The sequence below is a fragment of the Typopeltis vanoorti genome, chromosome 17, assembly GCF_054136105.1.
Source record: "Typopeltis vanoorti isolate ZY-2024b chromosome 17, IOZ_Tvanoo_1.0, whole genome shotgun sequence".
NCBI lineage: Eukaryota > Metazoa > Arthropoda > Arachnida > Uropygi > Thelyphonidae > Typopeltis > Typopeltis vanoorti.
The window spans coordinates 4,491,929-4,518,164 of NC_143565.1; the positions used below are offsets into that span (position 1 = coordinate 4,491,929).

The following is a 26,236-nucleotide window of genomic DNA, read 5'->3' on the forward strand; positions in this document are numbered from 1 at the left end:
TTTCAGTCAATCAAAAAAAGATGAACATATCTAATCACCGAGTCAATGTAACTAATGATCATATATATATATAGAGAGAGAGAGAGAGAGTTTTTTACCTTGGGTATAATATATGTTAAAGATACCAAGCTATTTTAAATATAAACCTGGTTTTTTACTCCATTTCCCAAGTAAGCAAACAGACAAGTCAGTCAATTTTGCACCTGCAAGTGTTGCAAGTCTAGCTGACCCTGCAGGTAGTGCAAGTCAAGGCAACTCGTGGTAAAGGTAGAATAAGCTCTGATCACTATTCTTAATATTTACCCTTAACGCAAAGCACATCTCCTGGAGAAGATGTATGATGCTATGTATTAAAAGCAAGAGGCCACTACCCAGACCGGTTTCAACCTTTATTGAGGTCTCGTTGGTGGGAGCCAAGCTAAGAAATACTAAGTTTTAAATAATACAGAGTTTATAAATATTTTTCCAAAACAAGTTACCATAAGGTGCTTTGACCTTATTAAATAAAAATCTCAGGATGAGAGATAGATGTAGAGAGTTTTTTACCTTTGCAACACTTGCAGGTGCAAACTTGACTGACTTGTCTATTTGCTTACTTGGAAAATGGAGTAAAAAACCAGGTTTATATTTAAAATAGCTTGGTATCTTTAACATATGTTATACCCAAGGTAAAAAACTCTCTACATCTATCTCTCATCCTGAGATTTTTATTTAATAAGGTCAAAGCACCTTATGGTAACTTGTTTTGGTAAAATATTTATAAGCTCTGTATTACTTAAAACTTAGTATTTCTTAGCCTGGCTCCCACTGACGAGACCTCAATAAAGGTCGAAAACGGTCTGGGTAGTGGCCTCTTGCTTTTAATACATAGCATCATACATCTCCTCCAGAAGATGTGCTTTGCATTAAGGGTAAATATTAAGAATAGTGATCAGAGCCTATTCTACCTTTTCCACGAGTTGCCTTGACTTGCACTACCTGCAAGGTCAGCTAGACTTGCAACACTTGCAGGTGCAAAATTGACTGACTTGTCTGTTTGCTTACCTGGGAAATGGAGTAAAAAACCAGGTTTATATTTAAAATAGCTTGGTATCTTTAACATAAATATATATATATATATATATATATATATTTTTTTTTTTTTTTAAGATTTTAAAAGTGCATGAGGAGAATGTGTTTCAAATACTAAGTACTCTGGATATCAATAAGGCAGCTATACTGGATTGAGTTTCTCTGTGTGTTTTAAAAGAAAGTGCTACGGAACTAGAAGCTCCATTAAGCTGGCTTTTTAATGAGTTTGGCTGCTTAAGGTGTACCAAGAGTGGGGGGAAGGGGGGGGATGCAGATAAGATACTGCCATTGCAGTGGTAGTAGTGGTAGAGTGGAGGTGTCAAACTATAGACCAGTTTGTATTTTTTCTGTAGTTGTTAAGATTTTAAAGAAATTAATGAGAGATTGTATACAGCATTGGGTATACAATGATAATGTTCTCTGTAAGGGTCAGCATGGATTTCTTAAGGTGGGGGGAGCTCTTGTTTTGATAATCTGATTGCCTTTTATAATAAAGTAACAAGAGTGGTTGATGAAGGAAGGTGATGTACCTCATGGGTCTGTTTTAGAACCATTACTATTTAATTTGCATGTTAATGATACTGGCAAAGATTTGGATGGAGATATTCAGTTGTTTGCAGATGATGCAAAGTTGGAATGAACTATGAGGGTGGGCTGAAAAGTTCTCGGCCTCGACCATAGATGGCAACACTATCGGCAAGAGATTTTTTTTTCTAAGTTGGTACATCTGTCCTAAGCATGCATGTGAAATTGCAAGTCATTCTATCAAGTAGTTTGTTTTATACAGCTGTCTAAAACAAAAGTATTGTCAGTATCCCTTGAAATGGATAAAATTGAGTATCGTGTGGTTATAAAATTCTTTGTAAAGGATGGTTTAACTGCAAAAGAAATTCATTCGAAGTTCATAAATGTTTATGGGCACCCTTCTCCTTTGTTTTTGGCAATTAAGAAATGGGCTGCCGAGTTTAAACGTGGCTGTACCAGCCTTGAAGATGATCCATTGAAGGACGTCCAAAAAGTGTAACAACACCAGAAATCATTGATCAAATTCACGATATGGTATTGAATGACCGGCTAGTCAAAGTGTGTGAAATTGTTGAGACTATAGGCATTATAAAAGAACGTGTAGGATATATTTTGCATGAAGAATTGCAAATGAGGAAGCTTTGTGCAAGATGGGTGCCACGCTTGCTCACAGCAGATCAAAAACGCACTCGCATGAAAATCTCTGAACAGTGCTTGGAGTGTTTTAATGAGAATATAACTGATTTTGTGCATCGATTTTTTTACTATGGATGAGACCTGGATTCACTATTACACACCAGAATCCAAACAGCAGTCAAAACAGTGGACAAAAGCCGGTTGTTCAGTGCCAAAGAAGACAGTCAGTTCCATCAGTAGGAAAGGTAATGTCATCGGTGTTGGGATGCTTAAAGCATTTTGGATAATATTATTCCAATCTTTTAACCAGACTAGATGAAAAAATTCGTGAGAAAAGACCCGGTTTGCAGAAGAAAAAAATCATCTTTCATCAGGACAATGCACCTGCCCATAAAGGTGTTTTGGTAATGGGAAAATTAAGGGATATGCACTATGAATTGTTGGAACATCCACCCTATTCCACAGATTTGGCTCCCTCTGATTTCTATCTCTTCCCAAAAACTAAAAATCTTCCTTGTTGGTCAGCATTTTTCTTCGAATCAAGAGGTGATTGCAGCTGTAGAGGGAGTATTTTGCAGATCTTACTGAGCAACCACTACAGGGATGGGATAATGGTTCTGGAGCATCGCTGGAATAAATGCATTACTCTTAGGGGAGATTATGTTGAAAAACAAAAATAATTTTGAAATTATAAATTCATTTTTTCATTGTTAGGTCAAAAACTTTTCAGACCAATCTCATATGAAGAGTAGAGAAGATGTTGTGACCTTACAAGAAGACTTATAAATTGAGTGAATTGGCATAGGAATGGGGATGCAAGTTCAATGTTGCAAAATGTAAGGTTTTAAAATTTGGGAAACAAAGATGGGATGCAGAATTTATGCTTGGTGAGGATATACTGTTGGTAGGTGGAGGAAATAAGAGATCTTGTGGTGATAGTGGATAAGGATCTGATTTTTATGAAATTCTTTGCTAAAATTGTGAAGACAATGCAAAGACTTCTGGGAATGATGCAGAGGATATTGACTTGTAGAAGTAGGGAGATTCTTGTTCCATTTTATAAGACTTTGATTAGGCCACACATGGACTACTGTGCACAAATATGGTCACCTGGTTTTCAAAAGGACGAAGAGATGTTGGAAAGGTTCCAGAAGAGACTGATTAATGTAGTTTCTGATCTCTGGAATGTCGAATATGAGGAGAAGTTGAGAAGATGCAATTTACAGAGTCTGGCGGATAGGGGGAAGAGGAGAGATATGATAGAGACCTACAAGTTAGTAAGGGATTGTTATAGGATCAATGCTGGAGAGGTTCTGCAGAAAACAGTGGGAGATCAGGAGAGAACTAGAGGTAATCCCTGTATAAGGAGGGTGTGAGCAGGGAAGTGAGAGTCAGATTTTTTGCATGCAGAATTGTGGATGATTGGAATGCCTTGCCTGAGAGTGTGGTGTCTGCAGAGAATTAGTGTGTGTTTAAGGTGTGGTATGATGAACTGTGTGTATGATAAAATGATGTCTTAGATGAGTCTTTGATTTCATGGGGTAATAATAATAATATAGTTATGTTTTGCTTTGTTTTTAATTTTACAAAGGCATTTGACATGATAAACTGATATTTAAGTTACAGCATATGTGTATTTATGTCAGGTTAGTGAATTGAATTGGTGATTAGCTAAATGATAAATATCAGAGAGTTGTGTACAAAGGAGCATTGTCAAGGAAGTAGAAGGTCACAAGTGGGGGTTTCCACAGAGTTTAGTTCTGGGACCTCTCTATCCTTTATATCAATGACATTTTCAGTGGATTGCATTGAGATATCCAGTGTTTGCAAACGATGTGAAACTGAGAATGGTGATTAGTAATAGTAAAGATGTTAGTGACCCTTCAAGAGGAGTTAAATAAGTAGGTAAGATGGGCAAATGAATGGGTATATCAGTTTATTACAACTAAAATATGGTCTTGAAATTTGGAATCAACCAATTGGGAGGCGGAATACTCTGTTGGTGAAGCTATACTCGAAGTAGTGGAGAAGGCAAGGGATCTTTGCAAACTTAAGGTGCAAAAACATTTGCAACTTACTTGTTAACATAATATGTAGCATTAACATTTAATAACTGAAGGTAGTAGAAGATTTGATTGTAGTTTACTGTATCTGAGATAATTCTTCTTCTTCTTCTTCTTCTTCTCCCCCCGTAATCCTAAATGAATCGTTGGGTCATTCATGGCTGGTAGGTGATACTCTTTGCTAGCCTCCTCCAGTCGTCTCGGTCTCTTGTTCTTGATGTCATCATTTGAGAAAGGGAGGAATTTGTCCATTTTTTGATGTTATCAGTCCATTTTAATCGAGGTCGGCCCCTAACCCTTGATCCCAGAATGATTCCTTCTAGTGCTTCCTTTGGAATGCCATTAGCCCTCTCCACATGTCCGAACCATTTCATCTGTCTTCTTCTGATGACTGTCAGAATATTTTGCCTTTTTCTCCCATCTATTGAATCGATCAGTTTTCAGACATTTTCATTGGTTTCGTGAGCAGTATAGTGAATTCTCAAAAGTCTTCTGTAAGTTTTTTTCGAAAGACAGGAGTCTCCTCTCATCTTCCTTCAATAAAGTCCAGGCCTCACATCCATACAAGAGGACAGAATTCACCAAGGTGTCAATTAGTCTTAGTCTGGTTGTGATTGCTATTCTGTTATCTCCCCACAACTTCTGTAGGGCCACGGTTGCCTTAGCAATTTGGTATTTAATGTTGGTTTTTGAACGACCATCTTGACTCAGCGTGCTTCCTAGATATGTGAACTTCTTTACATTCTCAATTTACTTATTGCCAATTTGTATCTTTAAGAATTCAATGTCTCATTTTGAGGTTATCATTGTTTTTTGTTTTTTGTAGGTTTATGTATAATCCATATTTTTTTAATGTTCCGAAAACACGTCTGGTTATCTCCTGTAATTCTTCTTCACTTTTTGCCAGAAGATCGATATCGTCAGCAAAACGTAAGTTATTTATTCTTAGTCCGCTAACTACTATTCCAGTGTCATATTCATAAAGAGCTTCATCTATGAATTCATATTCCAGAAAACAATTAAAAAGAAGAGGGGACAAGATGCATCCCTGTCTTACCCCCCATTCTGCCCGGAATGGTTCATTGCTGTAATTTTTAATTTCAATTCTCATATCAGATGGAGGAATAAAGAGATTTAATAATTCTAATGATTTTGTTGTCAATACCATAATGTTTTCAAATTTTCTATAATGCTTTGTGCCATATTGAGTCAAAAGCTTTTTGATGGTCTAAAAAGTTATGACAGATTATTTTGTTATGTTCTATGTATTTTTCGCCTAATATGTGTATTGTAAAAATATGGTCAATTGTACTTCTGGACTTCCGGAAACCTGCTTGTTCATCTGATAGTCTGCTTTCTATTTTCTTTTCGATTCTTGACAATAGTATTTTTAACAGGATTTTGCTTGGATGACTAATAAGGTTTATTGTTCTATAGTTGCTACATTTATTGCTGTTTCCCTTTTTAGGAATAGGTACAAGTACAGAAGTTTGCCAATCAGAATGCCAAGTCTCTGTGTTCCATATGTCCTGGAATAAATTTAGCAAGGTGTCTATGATGATGTCACTTCCTTTGCGTATCAGTTCCACTGTGACACTATCACTTCCCGGTGATTTTCCTATTTTTGAGGAGCTAACTGCTGCAATAACTTCTTCTTTTAATATCGGGTAATCTCCTTCCTCCGAACCTCCTGGCAAAATTCCGTCCAAAATATCATCAGTCAGTTGAGGGTCTTTTTGAAAAAGTTTGGTTGCGTAACATTTCCATCTATCAACTATTTTCTGGTTATCCATGATAGGAGTTCCATCTTCATCTTCTATGCTCCAATTAATTGCGGTAAAAGGTTTGGTTAACTTATTGATAATTTGAAAAGCACTTTTAGAATTATTTTTATTTAAGTCCTCTTCTATATTTTTGCATTCATCCAATATCTATAAGTTTGTAGCATGTTTGATTTCTTTTTTAATAATCTTAGTAATATTTTTATACTGTTCTCTGTTATCACCGATATGAGATTTCAAATATCTTCTTTCGTCGCATAGGTCCAAAATATTTTTGGTTATCCGTGGTTTATTTATTTTCCTTTTGTATCCAAGGATTTCTTCAGCTGTCTCAGTTATCTTTTGTGAGAAGTATTTGGTTTTAGATTCGATGCTATTATATTTCTTGAAGCTTGTGTCAAAAATTTGTTTTAATTTGTATTTGTATAGTATATTTATTTGGGGATCTTTTAATTTTTCTATATGATATCTTTTACGAGTTGATTTTGTAGGTAATCTTTCCCTCATTTCCATATTCATAGTTGTGATGACCATGTTGTGGTCACTGCCAATGTTGGCTCCAGAAATGATCTGGTTCTTGTGAGGTTGATGGAGTTTTTAAATCTTGTGCTTAAAATTACAGTTTGATATTTAGCTATGTTTAAAATACATAAGTTAAAAAGACTTACTTAATTCACTGGAAATGTGAGTTTTTATCGCTTTCTAGCAAAGTACCATAAAATAACCTGTAATGGCAATGGTTTCCCCTCACTTCATGACTGAAGCGGAACTGGAAGTATTATGCATGCTGGAGTATTTGTGAGAGAAAAGAACACTGTAATTAGTAAACAGCTGGATATAAATGTGTGTGTGTGTGAGAGAGAGATGTTTGAAATCAGTATTTGAAATTTACTGATTGGGAAGTTACATACTCTATTGATGAAATCATAGTAGAAGTAATGGAGAAGGCAAGAGATCTTTGGATGATGATTAATAAAAATTTGAAATTTTAGGGCATATATTGCAGAGGTGATGAAGGTAATCCAGAGGATTTCTACAATATTAACAGGACATTAACCAACAAAGAAAGAAGAGTAGTGGTTCCATTGTATAAAAACCTGATCAGACCAACTCTTGATTAGTGTGCTTAGATCTGGTAATTGGGATTTGAAAGAGATAAAATAATCTTTGAGAGAGAGAGCATAGAGGTGGATAACAAAATTATATCAATACTGTACAATGTTAGTTATGAGGATAGACTGAGGGCATGTGGACTGAAGAGTTTGGTGAATAGAAGACAAGAAAGTAATATGACTGAGGCATTTAAACTGTTAAGAGGTAGCATGGCATTATACATGTCTGTAAAGATGTGTGCTGCATTATGGGATACTAAGGCAATTGATATGAAGTCATTAGCTTCTATATACAAGTTGCTCTGTCATGAAGATACTTCATGTGCAAACTTTGTTTGCTTACACCTGGATCAAGGATGAAGCCAAGAATATAATTTCTTAGCATCTTTAATTTATTTTGAGAGGTAGTTTGACACTGGGGAGATCTTTCATATGGTAGAGCAAGGGGAAGAAACAAAAACAAGAGACCTAGATATTGTTAATGGGTGTGGTAAGAAGTATTTTTTTTTTTTATGGATAATGGTTGCCCCTTAAAAATGCATTGCCTGATAGGGTGGTGGTGAGTGCATGAGAAAGTCACAAGACATTGTAGCAGACACATCTTAGATAACATAATTTATCTAAAATGGGCCTCACAATGAGTCTTGTGACTTCATCTATGTCCTGAATAATAGTGATAATATTGTAATGATAAATTTATTACAAAACTGATTGTTTTCAGTCAGACTGCTTCATGTCTGAAAACTTCATGAAAATGCTTACATAAATTTGCTACTTTACATTTCTCTTACAAAGTCAACATTTTGTTGAAAGTTTTTCCACTTGGTTATACTGTATTATAAATTAAAGATGCCAAGAAATTATATTCTTGGTTTAATTCTTAATTCAAGTGTAAGCAAACAAAGTTTATGTGTGAAGTAACTTCATGACAGGACAACTCGTGTGTATATATATATATATTTATATAGAGGCTAATGACTTCACATCACTTGCCTTAGTATCCCATAATGCAAAGCATATATCCTTACAGACATGTATAATTCTGTTCATTATGAAAAGGGTCACTACCACTAACCTCAATAAAGGTCAAAACCACTACCAGTTTTGACCTTTATTGAGGTCTCATCAGTGGGAGCCAGACCCAGAAGTGATACCAAGGTTTAAATAATACAGGTCATATTTCCATATACAAGTAGCCAAAAGGTGTCACAGCTTATTACTAAAATACTCTGGATTAAAGATAGATGCTGAAAGTTTCTTACACTTGGATGAAGGATTAAATCAAGAATATAATTTCTTGGCATCTTTAATTTATAGTATAATCAAGTGAAAAAACTTTCAACTTCTATCTCTAAGCCAGAGCATTTTAGTAATAAGGGGTGCCTTTTGGCTACTATTTGAAAATCATACTATAATGATTTTCACTTGTATATGAAAATATGACTTCTGTATTACTTTAACCTTGGTATCACTTCTGGGTCTGGCTCTCACTGATGTGCTTTTGTACTGAGGTGGTTGCTTTTCTTGAGATATAAGTGGATCTGCTCAGTGGTGGGGTGAGCCTGTCATTGAGTGGAATGACCACTGGGTTAAATGATCCTTCGGGTCACTCATTGTTTTGTAATCTGAGGGATCACATGAGTTTTTGAAGAGGTATTCCTGCACTTAAACATACCTCAGTAAAGGTCCATACTAACTACTATAGGCCTATGATGAGTACCTCTTACTTTTTCACCTCAATAAAGATCAAAACTGTTCTGGGTAGTGACCCTTCCCATTATGCAAAGCATTATACATGTCTGTAAGGATATGTGCTATACATTATGGGATACTAAGTCAAGTGATGTGAAATCATTAGCCTCTATATATGAGTTGCCCAGTCGTGAAGTTACTTCACATGCAAACTTTGTTTGCTTACACTTGGATAAAGGATTAAACCAAGAATATAATTTCTTGACATCTTTAATTTATAAGTTAACATTTTGTTAAAGAATGTTAATGTCAGGTTTCAAAATGTATTTTTTAGTGAACAGGAATCAGAACAAAAACAGAAGCATTCAAGTGTCTTACCTGGCAATCGATTGAGACTTCCTGGTCTAAATTCCAACCAACAGAACCAAGAAAGACCTGTTCAACATTATACAGGATTGTGATATGGATGAGAGTAATCAGTAGTGGCAGAATTTTTCTCCTACCAAGGTGATAAACTTTTATATTACATTTATAGTTCCTGGTGTATGAAATGTAGTTTGAAATTGCATATTTCAGAATACACAATCAAACCAATTATGAAAGGCATTATATAAAGTGTTAAGTATACATTTTTTTTAATACTAAAATTTGTATATAGTGTATAATTTCTGATTTGTGTGAACCATTTATCCTTGTTTGTTGTTAATTGTTGTATGTATAGTGTAATAATATATAAATTGCAGATTTTGATCATTTGCATCATGACACAGGAATTTGACTCATTTTTAAACTATAATGATTTTCTTCTTATAACTCAAAACAGTTTTCATTTTGAGAATATGATTTAGTTGGAATGTGAAATTAATGTGTCTGGAATTAGAACCTGATAATCATGGATTAGGAGTGTATTGAACCTAAATCTGTGATTAATATATTGATTCATATTGTTATATAATTTGTATAAGTTAACAATGTATATACAATCAGCATGACAGACATGCATATGTAATACTACAATTTCTAATCTTCATTTATTCTTTCATCTTCTCCCTCAAATACATGCTTAGAAACACATTTGTATATTTATTTATTTATTTAGTAGTGGACTCCTAGGTATGAATTGAGGATAAAGTATTGTCACATGAAGTTAGACAATTAACTGCATACTTTGTTTCAAAAAAAAAAAAAAAGATAATTATAGCATATGCATTCCAACTTTCTGATTTTTTTTTTTTTTTTTTGTAGCATCTGATTTGTATTATTACAAATAAAATTATGTAAATATTGTATTTTGCATATGTTTTATCTAGTAGAAAAACATAGTCACATGATATCTATTATACAAAAATATATTTATTCAATGTACAGAAATTATGAATATGTGGATTATTAAAATAATACATAAAGTACTTAATAAGAAGTTCTTTAGTTTGCTAGATTTTTTTCATTAAAAACAAAAAATGCACATGTATTTTAAAAATATATTTGATATATTTATTTGCTAATCAGATCTTAATTGAAGCAAAATAAAGATTATGTTGATAATGGTAATGTTGATCTTTATGTACTCTTCATTTATCAGTGATTCTTAAAGTAATAAAAATTCTTTTTAGTATCATGGAAAAATAAAGCAGTAATAAATAAATAAATAATAAATAAAGCAATTTTTTTCTGGTGTTAAGTATCATATTTGCTTCTATTATGTTCCTAAAACACAATGCCTTAGAACTGTACATATAAAGACTCGTAAGTATTATTTTGGCATCCATATAATACATATGGAAAAGAAATAAAAATTAAAATATATTCATTTCAAATTGTATACAGAAAATTATATTAAAGTATAGTTTCTAAAAATTGGGAACTTGAAAATTTAAAAAAAAAAAAAAATTGCAGAAGTCTGAAATATGCTATATATTCATAGTATACCAATGAAAGAAATTAATTTTCATATAAATGTTCTTCCTTGAAAAATTGTAAATGGAGTAGTAAGAATACTGCATATTTAGACTTATCTGTCAGTACATGAAGTTATACATGAAGGTTTAATGGCTTATCACAATACTTTTATTATTATTATTATTTATCATCATTATTAGATAAAAGTCTTCATGAAGTCCAATAATCCCCACTGTGAGACTCATTATGTACCCAATACCTGTCATCTCTCCTTTGTTTCATCCACTTGGCCAAACACTTATTGCTTCTTCTGAGAGCTCATTCCACTTGTTTATTATTATTATTATTATTAGCAAACCTCTAAGTAATCGAAGACTCATCAAGAAATGCCAAACATCACCCACACCAACTGTCATACCTTCTCTTAAACTTATTCATGCTAGATGCACTCACCACTTCAACAGGCAAACTCTTACACTCACTCACTCACTCTGTAAGAGAACTATAGCACTCATCCCTTTCTTAACTGTACACAAACTTTGTCTTCTCGCTATTGTCCATATAATGAAACATTTCATCAACCAATTCTTATCACTCTCAAGGCAAAAAATCTAGTCCTCGTGTCCTTGTTAAACATACTCTTACACAACTTTGAGGGGTGAATAACTTGATTTCATCAGTTTTTTTGAAATCCATTTCCATCAATGTAATACATATCTTATAAAGTGCTTACATTTTGCCACATTAAATTGTAAATATTAATTTCTGGGCAAAGGATAATGCAAGCATTATCTTTTGCCCATACTGACATTCTATTTAAATCATCCTGCAGCATCTCTACATCCTTTATTAAATATTGTCTTCCTAGTTTTGCATGCTCTACAAAAAACTGGAGATTCCATCTCCTCCTCAAATTATTCCTATATCATTAAAAATTAAATAGTAATAGTCTAAGTACAGTACTGTGACACACCACTAGTCACTTGCCTTCTATTAGGTTCTCACTGTGTGCCACATTTTGATGTTTTACCATTAGCTAGCCATGTCACCAGGTTTATCCATCCGTATTTGCTCCAGTTTACATAAAAGGCATCTGTATGAGATCCTGTCAAATGCTTTACAAAGTTCATCTATGTTAAATTGTAGCCATTTTCCTCCCAATCCATTTCTGTACAACAGGTAAAAGAAACAAGTACTTTATTACTAATATTTGCACTAATATTAGTTAATGGTTGGATTTCATCTTTAGAAGAGTGGATAAGTGAAGCTAGTTTGAAGACTGTTTATAGATTTAGTGTGTTTCTAGGTTGCTTGTACTTTTTTTTTTTTTTTTGATACTTTTAGAAGTCTCTCAAGCATTAGGGAACTACTGCTGATTTGGAGTGGTCTGTAATGGTCCCTTTTAGTCTGCAATAATCTTTTTTGTCAAACTCTACACTAGCCTACTTAATCCTGCTTGTCAGTATGTTCTTCAACAGTCACATAATCAGCCACACAAGGCAGACATTCATCTCCCACCAACAGAGGAATTCAGAAAACATGCATGTCATGGTGGGATATAAACCTACATCCTCTTTACTGGAGAGTGGACACACTAACCACTGAGCCTTGTTGGTTCAGTGTGTTCACTGTCCAGTTATTGTGATGCTATTAGAGCAAATGGCTGAAATTCTGTGTTAGCATTTTTATTGTGCCATATTTCTGTGCAGGATGTAAGTATGAATAAATATTTAGTGATCTGTTAGTGTGTTTTTATTTTCCAGTGTTTGCTGTCTAGACTCTCTAAACTTCAACTCCTTGAGGACAAGGAGTTGAAGTTTAGAGAAGATATTTTAAAAGTGGGCTAAACAGTCACATCAGATTATGTGACTGTTGAAGAACATACTGACAAACAGAGTTAAAGAGACTGTTATTCTCTTGTATAAGGTGTTAACAAAGTCATATCTAGACAACTGCATGTAGATCTCATCACCTTGATCCCATGGAGATGAAGAAATGGCAGAGAGGATCCAGAGGTGAGTCATTATGGCAGTTCTCTGGAATGTTCCCCTATGAAAATAGATTGAAAGCCAGTGAGCTTCAAAAACTAAAGCAAATAAGAAGGGACATGATAGAGCATATGAGTTATAAAAAGAGTTTTATAGTATTGACACCAAAAAGACTTTCCAGTACATGGCAGCAAGTTAGCAAGAGTGTTAGGATAAGATTATTTGCTTGGAGGGCAGTGAATTAGTTTCCTCGGGTGGGTGTGAGTGCTTGGTCAGTGACTAAGTTCAGTGGTTATTGCATGAACAGTTGTTTAGAGTAGGTCTCCCAGTGAGTCTTTAACTCCATGGAGATGCCTGAGAAATTATAATAAATAAAATCCTACAGTAGAAAGGGCTGTTTAAGCACATTAATAATGTATCTGACATCAGTGCACTGTTTAAATTAGCAGTGCAGTCAGGTTATTTTGCACATTAAAAAAAATAAAAAATAAAAATAAATAAATAAATAAATATATATATATATATCACATCAATTTCTTGATATGTATTCTCAAGAGGTACAGGCTATTATATGATTAAGTTTATATGATTACTAATCTCCTATCAACAATTTTCCTCAAAATTGGTCTATTATTTGTTGCCACTTCTGACTGAATCGATCCACCTAGATCTTGGTCTTCCAACATGTTTTTTTTCCCCTACCATGTGGTTATCAAACATGTATTTTGCTAACCTTTCCTCTCCCATTCTGTTTAAGTGACCATACCGATTTAGATTAGTCCTGCTTACACATTCTTGAATGCTAGCTGTGTCAAGTTCTTTCCTAATATCTTTATTTTTAATATGATTTGGCCGTTGATGCCATCTGTTCAGGCTCCTAATTTTTCTCAAACTGTCAGATCCATAACTTAAAACTGATTTGAACCCTGTTTCATATACTGCTAGTTTAGTGTTTAGGCTAATCTCTCTCTCTTATTATGTATGAATTTATTCATCTGGCTCCCCACTATATCAGCTTTGCTTATTATTTTGCCTACATTCATGTTTATTTTTCCATATTCACTAAAAATGTGTCTAAATAGCTGAAATATTTTACTTGTTATATAGATTCTTATTTGAGAATGCAGATGAAGATTTCTATGTCCTTGCCCATTTTCATAGTTTTTATGTTTTTGTTGTTGATTTTCATACCTTTTTTACAGATGTTATTCAATTTAGTTAGAGAATTCTGGAGACTTGCACTGGATGTTTTTAGGAGTACATCATCATCTGCATAAAGCAAAGAGCTAAGTTTGATATTTCTGATTCTAATATCACGTTCAATGCCACTTTCCTTCATAATGTGGTACATATAGATGATGAATTATAGTAGAGATAAGTATGCACCCTTGTGTTACACCTGATTTTACATCAAACCATCTTCCTGTATTTCTTTCAATTCTGACTGCTGACTTTCAACTTAAATATAGACAATACATTGCTCTATGTAATCTTCCATTTATTGCATATAATTGTAGCATTTTGAAAAGCTGTTTTCAAACTATAAAATGTAAATGCAAATCTTTGTTAGATACTTCCCATGATTTCTCCATGGTTTGTCATGAAGTGAAAATATGTTCTTTGACAACCTCTATTTGGCCTGAACTCACAGCTTCTTCTTCAAGTTTCTTTTCTGCAACTTTTCTTAGCCTCTTATCAAGTATGTTTGCATAAATCTTACCTGGAACACTTAATAAATTCCTCTGTAATTCCCACATTCAGATTTTTCCCCTGTTTATAGATGGAAACTAGGAGAGCTTTACTCCGTCATCTTTTCTCCAAATTTTCCCAAAATGTTTCTGTATGTCTATTGGGATGTTTAGATCTCCATCAAGGACCACTAGTTTTAGAGTATGCAGTTGACAGAAAGTGGTTCTAATTCTTCCAATTTTTCCTTAGGTGAACTTTCTGTGGGACTATAGGTACAAAATAGTTTCATTTTCCATTTCCCTATTTTGAAATTTGCCCATGTAACTGTACTTGAAATTGCCTTCCAATCGAGAAACTTTTTTTTTTTTTGTTGAATCTATTGTTACTTCCTTTCCTTGATCAGTATTATCTGAACATAACATCCTATACTTATTATTTAGTAGGATCTCATTTGTATTCTTGATTTCTGTGATGCCAATTATGTCCATGTGGTACTTTCAAGTTTGCTTTCCTTGCCATTAATACTCATTATGTTGATCATTCCTATCTTCAATCCTTCTGGTTTATGCTTCTTCTTCTTCTACTAGATGTTAAATTGGAGTTTTTCCAGCAGCTGACCTTTCCCTCTTCATCCTGGTTCCCTGACAAAAAGCAATGGGGGAGGGGGGGGGTGCTTGTGTAACAGGGCAACTCTCTAGACATCATGAAATATCATTTTGTACCACCATGTTTATTTCTGATTTAAGCCAATAGAAGTGTAATTAGTCAGCTAAGTCCCAAGTTACTAGCCTATCCTCATTCATTCAGTACACAGTGGATATCTGCTAACAGGGTATGGCATTTGAAGATGAGATTGGACATTAGGTTAAAATCCCATGTCAGTTCACATTCCTTAAAGGCAATGTGGTGTTCTCCTCCCAATTATCTTGCTTCGAGCCTTAAACAACTCGCACACAAACACACATATATGGAGTTGCTTAAATGTATATATATGTTCGCATAATCTTGTGCCCATGGAATGGAAGGAAGGTAAGATAGTGCCATTGCATAAGGGCGGTAGCAGACTGGAAGTGTCTAATTATAGACCAGTTTGTGTGTCATTAGTAGTTAGTAAGATCTTGGAGAAAGTAGTGAGGGACCATATACAGCATTGGGTAGACGAGGGTAATGTTATCAGTGAGAGTCAGCATGGATTTGTGAAAGGGTGCTCTTGTTTTGCAATATGCTAGCTAGTAGTTACAAGAGCAGTAGATGAGGGAAAGGCATATACTGCCATTTTCCTAGCCTTAGCAAAGGCATTTGACAGGGTCTCACATGATAAGCTGATATTCAAATTGCAGCACATGGGTCTGGATGTCAGATTTGTCAACTGGATTCAGGATTGGCTGTCTGATAGGTATCAGAGAGTTGTGTATGGTGGAGCAATATCAAAGAGGCAGAAGGTTACAAGTGGGGTTCCACAGGGCTCAGTACTGGGACCTATATTGTTTAACCTTTCAATGACATTGTCCGTGGATTGCAAGGGGATATTCAGTTGTTTGCATGTGATGTGAAGCTGGGAAGGGTTATTAGTAATAGTGCAGATATGGTAGCCCTACAAGAGGATTTGAATAAGCTAGATAGATGGGCAAATGAATGGGGGTGTCAGTTTAATGGAGCATAATGTAAGGTCTTGAGGTTTGGGAAACATCGATGGGACACTGCATACTCTATGGGAGGAGTTATACTGGAGGAAGTAGGGGAGACAAGAGATCTGGGGTTGATGATTGATAGAAACCTGAAATTTAGGGGGACATATTGCAAAGGTGGTGAAGGTAACACAGAGAATTGCTGAAATAATGAGAAGGACACTGACCTGCAGAGATAAAATGGTTATAATTCCGTTGTATAAGACTCTGATCAGACCACACTTAGACTATTGTTCTCAGATTTGGTCCCCAGGATTTGAAGGGGATAAATTAACTGTGGAAAGGGTACAAAGGCGGATAAGAAAGATGGTTTCAGAACTGTACAATGTTAGTTATGAGGATCGGCTGAGGTAATGTGGACTGCAGAGTTTGGTGGATAGAAGAAGGAGGGGGTGATATGATTGAGACTTTTAAACTGTTGAAAGGTGATTACAGGGTTGACACTGGGGAGTTCTTTCGCTTGGTTGAACAGCGGGAAAGAGTCATGACAAGGGGCCATCCCTGGAAGTTATGAAAGGAAAATGTGAGAAAGAGGGTGAGGAGTGATTTCTTTGCATGGAGGATGGTTGAACCATGGAATGCATTGCCTGATGGAGTGGTGAGAGCGAGAACGGTCAGTGCATTTAAGGAGTGGTATGATAGACTTTGTGTTTCCTAGGAGGGACCCTCGATGAGTCTTGATAGACTTGTGTTTCTTAGAAAGCACCTCCCATGAGTCTTTTGACTCCATCGAAGCCTGAATAATAATAATAATAATAATAATACATACATACGGTATATACACTTCCAGATCAAAGGCAGAGGAAAAAATACTAAGCTTCATATTCTCTTCAATCTAATTGTGGTTGTGTGGCACTGTTTTCATTTTGTAAAACAGTGAAGACACTTTCTTTTTTTTTTTTTTTGCAGGCATTCACACTCACTACAATACTAGTTGTACTTTCTTTTTTGCTACCTTTCATGCCTAGTGAACTGTCACACAGCTAGGACACAATAGGTATATTTTTAATAAACTTAAAATAACCTAAACCTTAGAATAAAAATTACTGTATAAATGCAAAAACAACCACTCGTTATGTTCTTAAGATATTTTAGCTCCAAGCTCCCAGACAGTTCTTTTTACACACTAACAGTTATTGATATTTATACACTATGGTTGAACATAACTCCTACCACTATCAACAGCATCCCTCCTTTTTTGCCCTGTCTATCTTCAAAAAACATCATATCCTTCCATCTCTATTCCTGTCAGGATGTCGTCCTCATCCAACCACGTATCACTTATCCAACAATTTTTGGCTGACAAATTCAATCAGTGCAAAAATTTTGTTGCCCTTATTTATTTTAGATACTTCTGGCATTTGTATACCAACATACTAGTTTTCTGTTTTTTTTTTTTTTTTTTTTTAAGTCCACAGACATCATGTCTCAAAGACGATCACTTCTAAATCCAACATGCATGCTTCTTTCATAATGCTGCCCTGTACACCCTAACCCCCCCCCCCCCACATTTCCCTGTCTGTCTTGTGTTTCTGTCCTCTCATTTTCTTTATTCATGCTACTCAACCACCGTTCACAAGCTCCCCTTACTTCTCTGTTCTTTCATATTACCTATTATGTCCTCTGATCTTGTGTTCACTGCAGTCATTACTCTCCCTTCCAGTAACAGTCTCTCCAACTGACTCACACCAAATTGTGAAAATGCAGCCCATCTCTTTTATACAGTTTGTCCATCCTTCAGATTCATCCTGCACATTCACAAAAAGCATTCCTTTCTCCTTGCACAACTCTGCTAGCATGATCTTCATCTCATTTCATCACTGTCATACTTTGTGCAGTACACTGACTCCCTTTCCTACGACTATTATCTTTTACTTTCCTCAAACAACCTCATGATATCCAGCCTTATATTCTCTTTGTTCCCAACAAAATCATCCATTCCTACCACTGTCAACTCTTTTGCTTGCTTATGCCTCGTATCCAAACTCATCCTCACATCCATTGCCTCAATCAGTCTGCTCATTCTCCCTCCAGAAAAACAATCCATGTGCATCCTCTCATTCACCATATTGCTAATAATCGAATCCCCATACAGAGCTACTCTCAAATCATCTGTTAGTTCTTTCACATGACCATCTTTCTTTCTTTCCATTTCTCCTCACTCTTCCATGCAAATCTGTAATTCTCATTTCACTCTACATCATCTCATTTTCACCAACTCCACTTTTGTGTCTTTGACTATTATTATTATTTTTTTTTTTTTTTGCAGGCATTCACACTCACTACAATACTAGTTGTACTTTCTTTTTTGCTGCCTTTCATGCCTACTATCTTACTGCCTCTGCTCTATGCTATCACGTTGCCAGTTGCATTTGCATTCCCTTTTTCATCAACAGCCTCGCACATTGCCTGACCATCAGTCATGCTTGTTTCTGTACCTATGCTCACAGTCTCCCACTCTGCCTTTTGCCCAATACCATTCACATTCAGAGATGCCTCATAATCCATATTTTCATTCCAAAGAGCATAATCTTACATTTTGCAATATTAAATGGATAACTATTCTTCTTTGCCCACACTGCCAATTGATTTAAATCATCATACAGGATGTCTACTTCACTTTAATCAACTATTACCTTTCCCAGATTTGCATCATCAGCAAATAACTGAATATTCCCACTTAAATAATTTCCTATATCATAAATAGTCAAAATAAACAGCAGTGGCCTTAGTTCAGGGCACCCTTGATTCAACTCCACCACATACTACTCTCTGGTATCTGTCTGTCATCCACCATCACCCTCTCCATGTCACCAACTTCATATCCATTCGATTTGCTCCAGCTTATTAAATAGTTTTATGCATAGCTTTGTCATATGTCTCAGCAGTATCATATTGTAGCCATTTGTAAATCCTCGGTAGTATAGTGGTTAGTATCCCCACCTGTCACGTGGGAGACTGGGGTTCGATTCCCCGCCAGGGAGAAAGTAATTTTGGCCGAGTGGTTAGTGTATCCGCTCTCCAGCCAAAAGGCTGCTGGTTCAAATCCCGCCATGGGCATGGATGTTTGTTTGTGAAAATACTAGTGGTGGTCGGTGGTAGATGCCGTTGGTGTAGATGATGAAGGTAGTTGCAGAGTGGTGGAGACGGAGAGTTGTAGAGTAGGTGCCCTCCCTCGATGAGTCTTTGGACTCCCTTGAGGTGTCTAATAATAATAATTTCCCTTATCTAATTCTACTGTCATTCTGTTATAACATGAATAAATTATTATTATGGCACCTACTCTACTCTCCATCTCCACCACTCAATCCACCAACTCCAGCAAACTGCAACTACCGTCATCATCTACTGCCTACCACCACCACTAGTATTTTCACAGACCATCACAAATATCCATATACCAACATGTATACCAGTCCTATTAATATCATTTAATAAAGATAGTAAATGATCTGATACTTTTTTTTTTCGTCTTTATTTATTGTCTTTAGCAAATAATGCACTTATAGAAAGAGATAAAAGAATAAACTGTAGAATTATATAACAAAAGTGGAGGGTATTTTTTTTTTTAGGTTAAACTTCAGTTTTAACATGAAAAAGATCCTTCATATAAGTTCTGAAATCAAAATATAGAGGACATCCACTTAGTGTTTTTAATGATCTGTTAATAACCACAGTCATGTGATTATAGCATTGGAGAGTTAAACCATTTCCATTTGTAGAGTATCTATTCACAAATAAATGGTTCAGATGAAGTCACCTAACTAGCCACTCTTGGGCACAGTATTCTTCTGTGAAATACAGGTAGTCCTTGACTTTCCTGATGAGTTAATTCATTCCTAGCATGTGCTCACAAAGTGAGAATTTATTCCTCTGGACATAATGTTAAAAGCAAGAGTTACATTCTCAACAATAAAAATTAGCCACGTAATGTTAAATAAAGGACAACAAGATGTTCATGCTTAAACAATGATTTATTTTTCCAGAGAAATTTTAAAAAATATTCTAGAAAATTATGAATCATTTATTTCCAAGGCAGTTTTCTGTTTTCTTTATAAATTTCAGGATATTATACATAACCGTTTTTTTTTAATTTGTGCTCAAAATCTGAATCTTCAGATTCAAAAATCTCAATTGCTTTTTCTCTGGCTTGAAAACTTCTTCAGGCCCCTTGAGAGTGCAGGAAGGAACAAGAGTTTTAGCTATCAAATCTTCTTCCTCAGGGTCTTCACATTTTGGCATTTCAAAGAGATCTTCATTTGTCAGCTTTCCACTGTATGCATGAAGCAGATCAATGATGTCATTTGTAAAAACCTCAAGCTAACCATGTAACAGCTGTTAACATGGTTAGCCATGTTAACAGCTGCTTCATTTTGTACAATATCTGCTGTTTCTTGAAATCCTTCAAAATTATCAATAAACTGAAGACAGTTTATTCCAAATGCCCATCATGTTCTCTGTAATTTTCTCCCAGATTCATTTTATTTATTTTGATTCCCTCTAAAATATAGAATTGTTTCCAAAATTCTTTAAGAGTTGGATTTCCCCCCCCCTTTATCTGTTGTATTAATTAGTACATCAAATGTCTACAAAGATAATGTGGTTTTGATGCTGAAGTAATGTTAAAGTAAAAAAATAAAATTAAATTAGCATTGCGGGTGGGAGGGGATGTTGCAGAAATCCAGGTAGATAAATGCATTATTTGAAGTCAGAATCACCCAAAAAGGAATTATTATTATTAAGAAAGACCTCCAGGGAGTCAGGGACTCATTGAGGAATACTTAGTTAGGTGCATAGTTAGACATAGTCAGCTGTGTGTGTAGTGTGAGCACACACACTACACAAAGCAGCAGCTTTGCATGTGTGTGTGTGGTCTGCTAGTATCTGCACCCCATAAGAGCTTGTTAGTTTCTGGAAGATGTATTATGAGTTCTTAATTTACCAGCAAACTTTGTCAAGTGCTCTATAAATATCAAGGATCTGTCTAGAATCGCTTTGAGATAGTGACTTTTGTTGTGTTTCAGTATGCTATACTCTAGGTGCATAGTTAGACTGGCTGTTGTTTAAATGGAAAGAAGTACATTTCATACTGAGTTGTAAAACATCATTGTTTAAGGTAGTTGTCAAGTTTTGATAAGTCCTCTGTTAATATATTCTTTGCAAGTTGAAAGGAAGTGCTTTGAGTCACAATTGCAATATCATCAGCTTATATTTTTCCACAAATAGCAATTTTTTTATAAATTCTAGATGAATGCCATTCAGACCAATCACTTGCCTAGTTTTCAAAGATTCAGTATCCTCTGATCTAGATATCTGAAAGCTTGTGAAAGAATTGATAATAAGGGATATATTTCTTTTTGATTTCAGTCTTGCTTTCACTACTCTTGTTGTACATTTGTAACATAGATAAGTTGTTAGGAAAATGATATAGTTTGCAATTTTATTAACATTGGTGGGGGTTTAAAGTGCTTGTGCTGATCATGTCTTATTCAAAACTAGGCTTTTGTGACAAAATATGTGAAGCTGGTGTTATTCGTGGTCTCTATCCAGTTGTCTTTACTAACCTTGTCAAGAGATGATAATGGTTTGGTAACTGTGGATGTGAAAGTAGTCCTGTAATTCTTGAGATAATCTTTTGTTTTCCTCATTCCATCCAGGATATAGTCTTTTTCAATAGGTAGCCTCAATAACAAATCAATCATAGTTGCCATCATTGAGTTTGAACTACATCAAGTTAGAGTCAACTAACTTTACAAAGGACCTCCAGTCAGTTTTGTGAATATTTCATCCCAGTTTGTCAGTAGAGGTACTAATTGGGATACAACTTCCTATATTTAAGAACTTTCAGACCATTGAGTACTTTTTTGTTGATGAGTTGTCTGCAATCATTATCAAAGGTGCAGTTCTAACCTTTGCTAAAGCAAAGGTTGTGATTATACCCTCTCTTCCCTTAAGAAGAATGGAAACTTGTTTTCTTTAACATTACAAACTAAGTATAGATTCTGACTTTTTATCCATTTAACCAGCATGGCTTCCTTATCTTGATATTCTCATAAAGAATGGTGATTGAATGGCAATGAGAAAGAATATGATTAGGCCATCTGTTTAATAATCATGTTAGTCATGGAATCCCCTTTGTAGCAATACATTTCAACAGTACCCTTTTTTCTGAAAGATGTAGCTTCAGATCCCATCCTGGATGCAAAAAATTTATAAGTGCTTTTCAGTTAAAAGTTAAAGAAGAATTAGCTTGTCTCATTTAATGATACATAAATATACAAATGTCATCATCATTATCAGTGCCCATAGGTGAAATGCCTATTGACATCCAGTGCAGTTTTCAACCATTCTTTGCCATTCTACTCTGTTCATTGCTAGGTGACTCCAATCCTGAAAACTGTTTCTGCACCACTTCTTCATATCATCTACCTGCTCTCGTTTTGGCCATCTTCTTCTGTTTATGCCTTTATTTGTAGTAGACATCAAGGTTTTGGTTTTCCTGCTGTTTTCAACCTGTGTCCCAAAAAAAAAAAAAAAAAAAAAAGCTTGTTTCCTTTTTCCTTTGAATTATTGTCTGCATTAGATATGCAAATATACATTCTATTTAAAATCCATATATTCTGTAACATGACATTGTGTGGGTTCATTGCTTTACTTCCAAATATACTTATTGCTAATAGGTTCATCAAATTTCACTTGTTTAAACTAGTTTTAAAAAAAAAAAGTGATTCTGAAAATCACAGCAATGCCCACAGTAATACAGATGTCACAATAAGTGGACACCCACTGTGTGTGTGTGTGTGTGCGTGCGTGCGCATGTGTGCTCATCCTACCTATGAAAGATTATAAACCTATTGTACATTAGTACTGTGGAGAAAGATAAGGACTAAGGATTAGAAATTATTGGTGGAAATGGATGTAGTCCTTATGTTTGGCAATTCTGTTGTTGGCTGTCATCTACTTCTTTCTCTCAAATAGTTTCCTCGGTGTATTGTAATCTCCTGTTTTGTAGTATGACATATCCCATTTTCACTGAAGCATGTGCTCTGGCTAATTCCTCAGTTGTCAGAACTGCATGTTCATGTTCATCCACTAGAGGAAGCACAGGTACCTCATTTACTGAACAGCAACCTGAGACACTATCACCAAGTCAAGAGTTCATGTTCATCTCGTCCTGTATCACATTCCTTTTAATAATATCTGAGCTTGTGAGACTTATTTTTCCTTCTTATGCTTTCTTTTATCCTCTCATGATGATCATCTTCCATTTTCCTATTAATCTTATCAGCTTAGCCATTTTGTAGTTTCTTCCTCATCGTCAGACCCATAGCAATGATTATATTGATTATATCCACCAAATATTATTTCATGTTCACTTCACATCATGCACCCTTTTTTCTGTCCTTCCTGAAAATGCTGAATTCCATATTTCCTTTCCATCAGCTCATCCTGTACTGGTACTCACATATTACTTAAGCTTACAATTTTCATTCCATCTAATACTCTCAATGTTGCAAATGCCTCTCCTATTTTCCTAATGCTTCTAGCATATGGAAGAGAAGGGTAGAAGTATTAAAATACTTGTACTGTCCAGATTTATATGCCAAATACTAATGTCTGCCTAATCCGTCATTTACTTTGAGCTATCCTGTTTTATGCTTATGCATAAATCTATACCATACAGGCTTTGAACCATTGAGCCATACTTTGAGTCATAATGACATCAAATTCCCTTCCTTTTTCATATTTTCAAATTCACTTTTTTTTTTCACTTCTTCATTTTCACTCTCAGGGATTAATGCTTTTTTTTTTTCCAGGTCACCTCTGTAATAATTCCTGTCACTCTGTAGGAATCCTTCAAATATTCTACAATGAGAGTCTCATCCCAATACCATTTTCATATTCCTCTTTCACTGATACACGTTTGCATTTCTGTGCCTTTCACACAGTTTTTTTTTTTTCCTTTCTCTCTCTCTCTCTCTCTCTCTCACACACACTACTTCCAATAACATTTATGTCATCTTGCAAGTCATTTGTAACTATGAGAATTTTATTAACTCTTTCACTTCTCTCTGCAGCTACAGATGCAAATCCCCCCTTCTGCAACTTTCTTTCCCCTCACACAGACACACTTTTGACATCCACTAATCTCTCACCTCTCTTCCTCTCTCTTCTCTTACAAAGACAATATATAGTATGGTATCACTCTTAACTGAAACAATCAAATATGACATGGCTGATAAATCGCATTAAAAATATATGCAATGTAATTTCAGTTCATCTTTTTATTTAAGGAGAGTCATCATAATCATACATATCAAGGATTTAGGCCTAGCATGGCCTGTTTTGGCCTTAGAAGTCATCGTTGAATTGTTTAAGAGGACGTCCTGGTTTTCTTTTTCCTAATGGCTTGTATATTATATTATATTATCATATTATCTTACCAATTTAAGGAGAGTAAAAGCATAAATACTAGTTTCCAAAATTAATATTGGAGAATGAAAGTGATTTTAGACATGCAGCATATATTAATAAATTAATGCATTTCAGAACTGATGTTGCATTTGCTATGGCATGCAAAAAAAGAATAATGCATAAAAATTAGCATATCTATAGATATATTAATATTTGGACTTATTTTTCAGTTCACAGTAAAAACTTTTTTTAACTTACAGTTCATGATGGGGTTAATGCACATAAATGGGGTTATGTGAAAGTTTGGGGTCAATGCACATAAATGGAATGGTAATTGTTACAAATTTACAGTTAAAATAACAAATACTACATCTTTATTTTATGTTTGTTTCTAAAATTTAAATTTTAACCATTCTGAATTTTATTAAAATTTACAAAACGGTACTTATTTTGTTGTATAAAAACTCTGCAGATTCCGGTTTTACAGTGATCTCTTAATTGTCTAATCTTCAAATGGCCAAATTCTCACTTAACTAATCCTGTTATAGATTAGCATGTCATCTGATTTTCAGTGCCAGCTCTAGGGTGGATCCTGGTGCCTCAATGCAATTTTAAGTTGAGTGCCCCTTACTTTTCTTTTAAATGTTCTTAAAATTTAAAGGTTAAAAAATCAAAACACATATTTTTTTATGTAAAATTGTGTGCTTTGAAAAATACATATATTAACAACAGCAAAAATCACAAAACATATAAAAATGCACATAGACTAGAATTATGGAAAGATAAGTTGCCAATTACTGGCCATGAGCTATTATAACTAGAGACGTACAAACTAGAAAAATTGCACAATGACAAGAATCATTTAATTTTTAATGGAAAAAGAAATGTATGAAAAAATTAAATGATTTAAAAGTTTACTTTTCTTGATTTCTTTTACATTTTAAAATTGTTAAAGAGAAAGTTGGTAGTGTAAGGCATGCCTGTAATACAACACCCCAGGCGAGAGTGCTTGGCTCATCTAGTGCTTCTGCCGGTCTATACTACACGTAGCAAAAAACCACATGCAATTTTTGCTAAATGTTTTGTTATTAAAAGTTATAGTATTTATTACAATATATTTAGTAAATATCCACATTTAAGAAACGCTAATATTAAAATGTGTTTTTATTTTATTTTTTTTTACTCACTTCAGCGCCCCTTGAAGAAGTCACCCTGATGCAATGCATCGCCTGCTTATCATGCTAAGCTGGCACTGCTGATTATTCCAAACAGCAGTATGCAACTATACACAGAGTTAATCATATCCTTAGTTTACCTACCAGAAATCAATTTTCCATGATTAAATAAGTAGAAATTACTGTGTTTACAAATTGCAACTCTTAATTTATATACAACTGGAAATTAACATTTCCAATTCTCCCTTTATAGTCTTTTCAAATGAAAATTGTTGATGTCGTTAGTAATGTATGTTGTACTGCAGCAAACTAAAATGTACCATACTGAAATTATATAATTGAAATTGGTATTGGGACATTATTTTGCTTCCCTCCCCACCCCCTTTGACAATGTCATGTTCCACAGTTTGGAAATTCTGACATACAGTTAGAAGGGAGATGAGTAGGAAGTAGGTTTTCTTATGAAGAGTGGTGGTGGTGGTTGATTGTTGCATGAATTGGA

At 34.7% G+C, this 26,236-nt stretch overlaps 1 protein-coding gene across 4 annotated transcripts in view; it reads left to right on the forward strand.

The window, feature by feature from the left end:
- Nucleotides 1-10,167, forward strand: part of LOC150097105 (sorting nexin-29-like) — a 780,446-nt gene extending 770,279 nt beyond the window's left edge. For all 4 annotated transcript variants that reach the window (XM_090406852.1, XM_090406853.1, XM_090406854.1 and 1 more), the window contains one exon: nt 9,215-10,167. In XM_090406852.1, the coding sequence (XP_090262978.1) occupies nt 9,215-9,341 (127 nt within the window). In that variant the 3' untranslated portion in view covers nt 9,342-10,167. The remainder of the gene's footprint in view (nt 1-9,214) is intronic.
- Nucleotides 10,168-26,236: the final 16,069 nt, after the last annotated feature.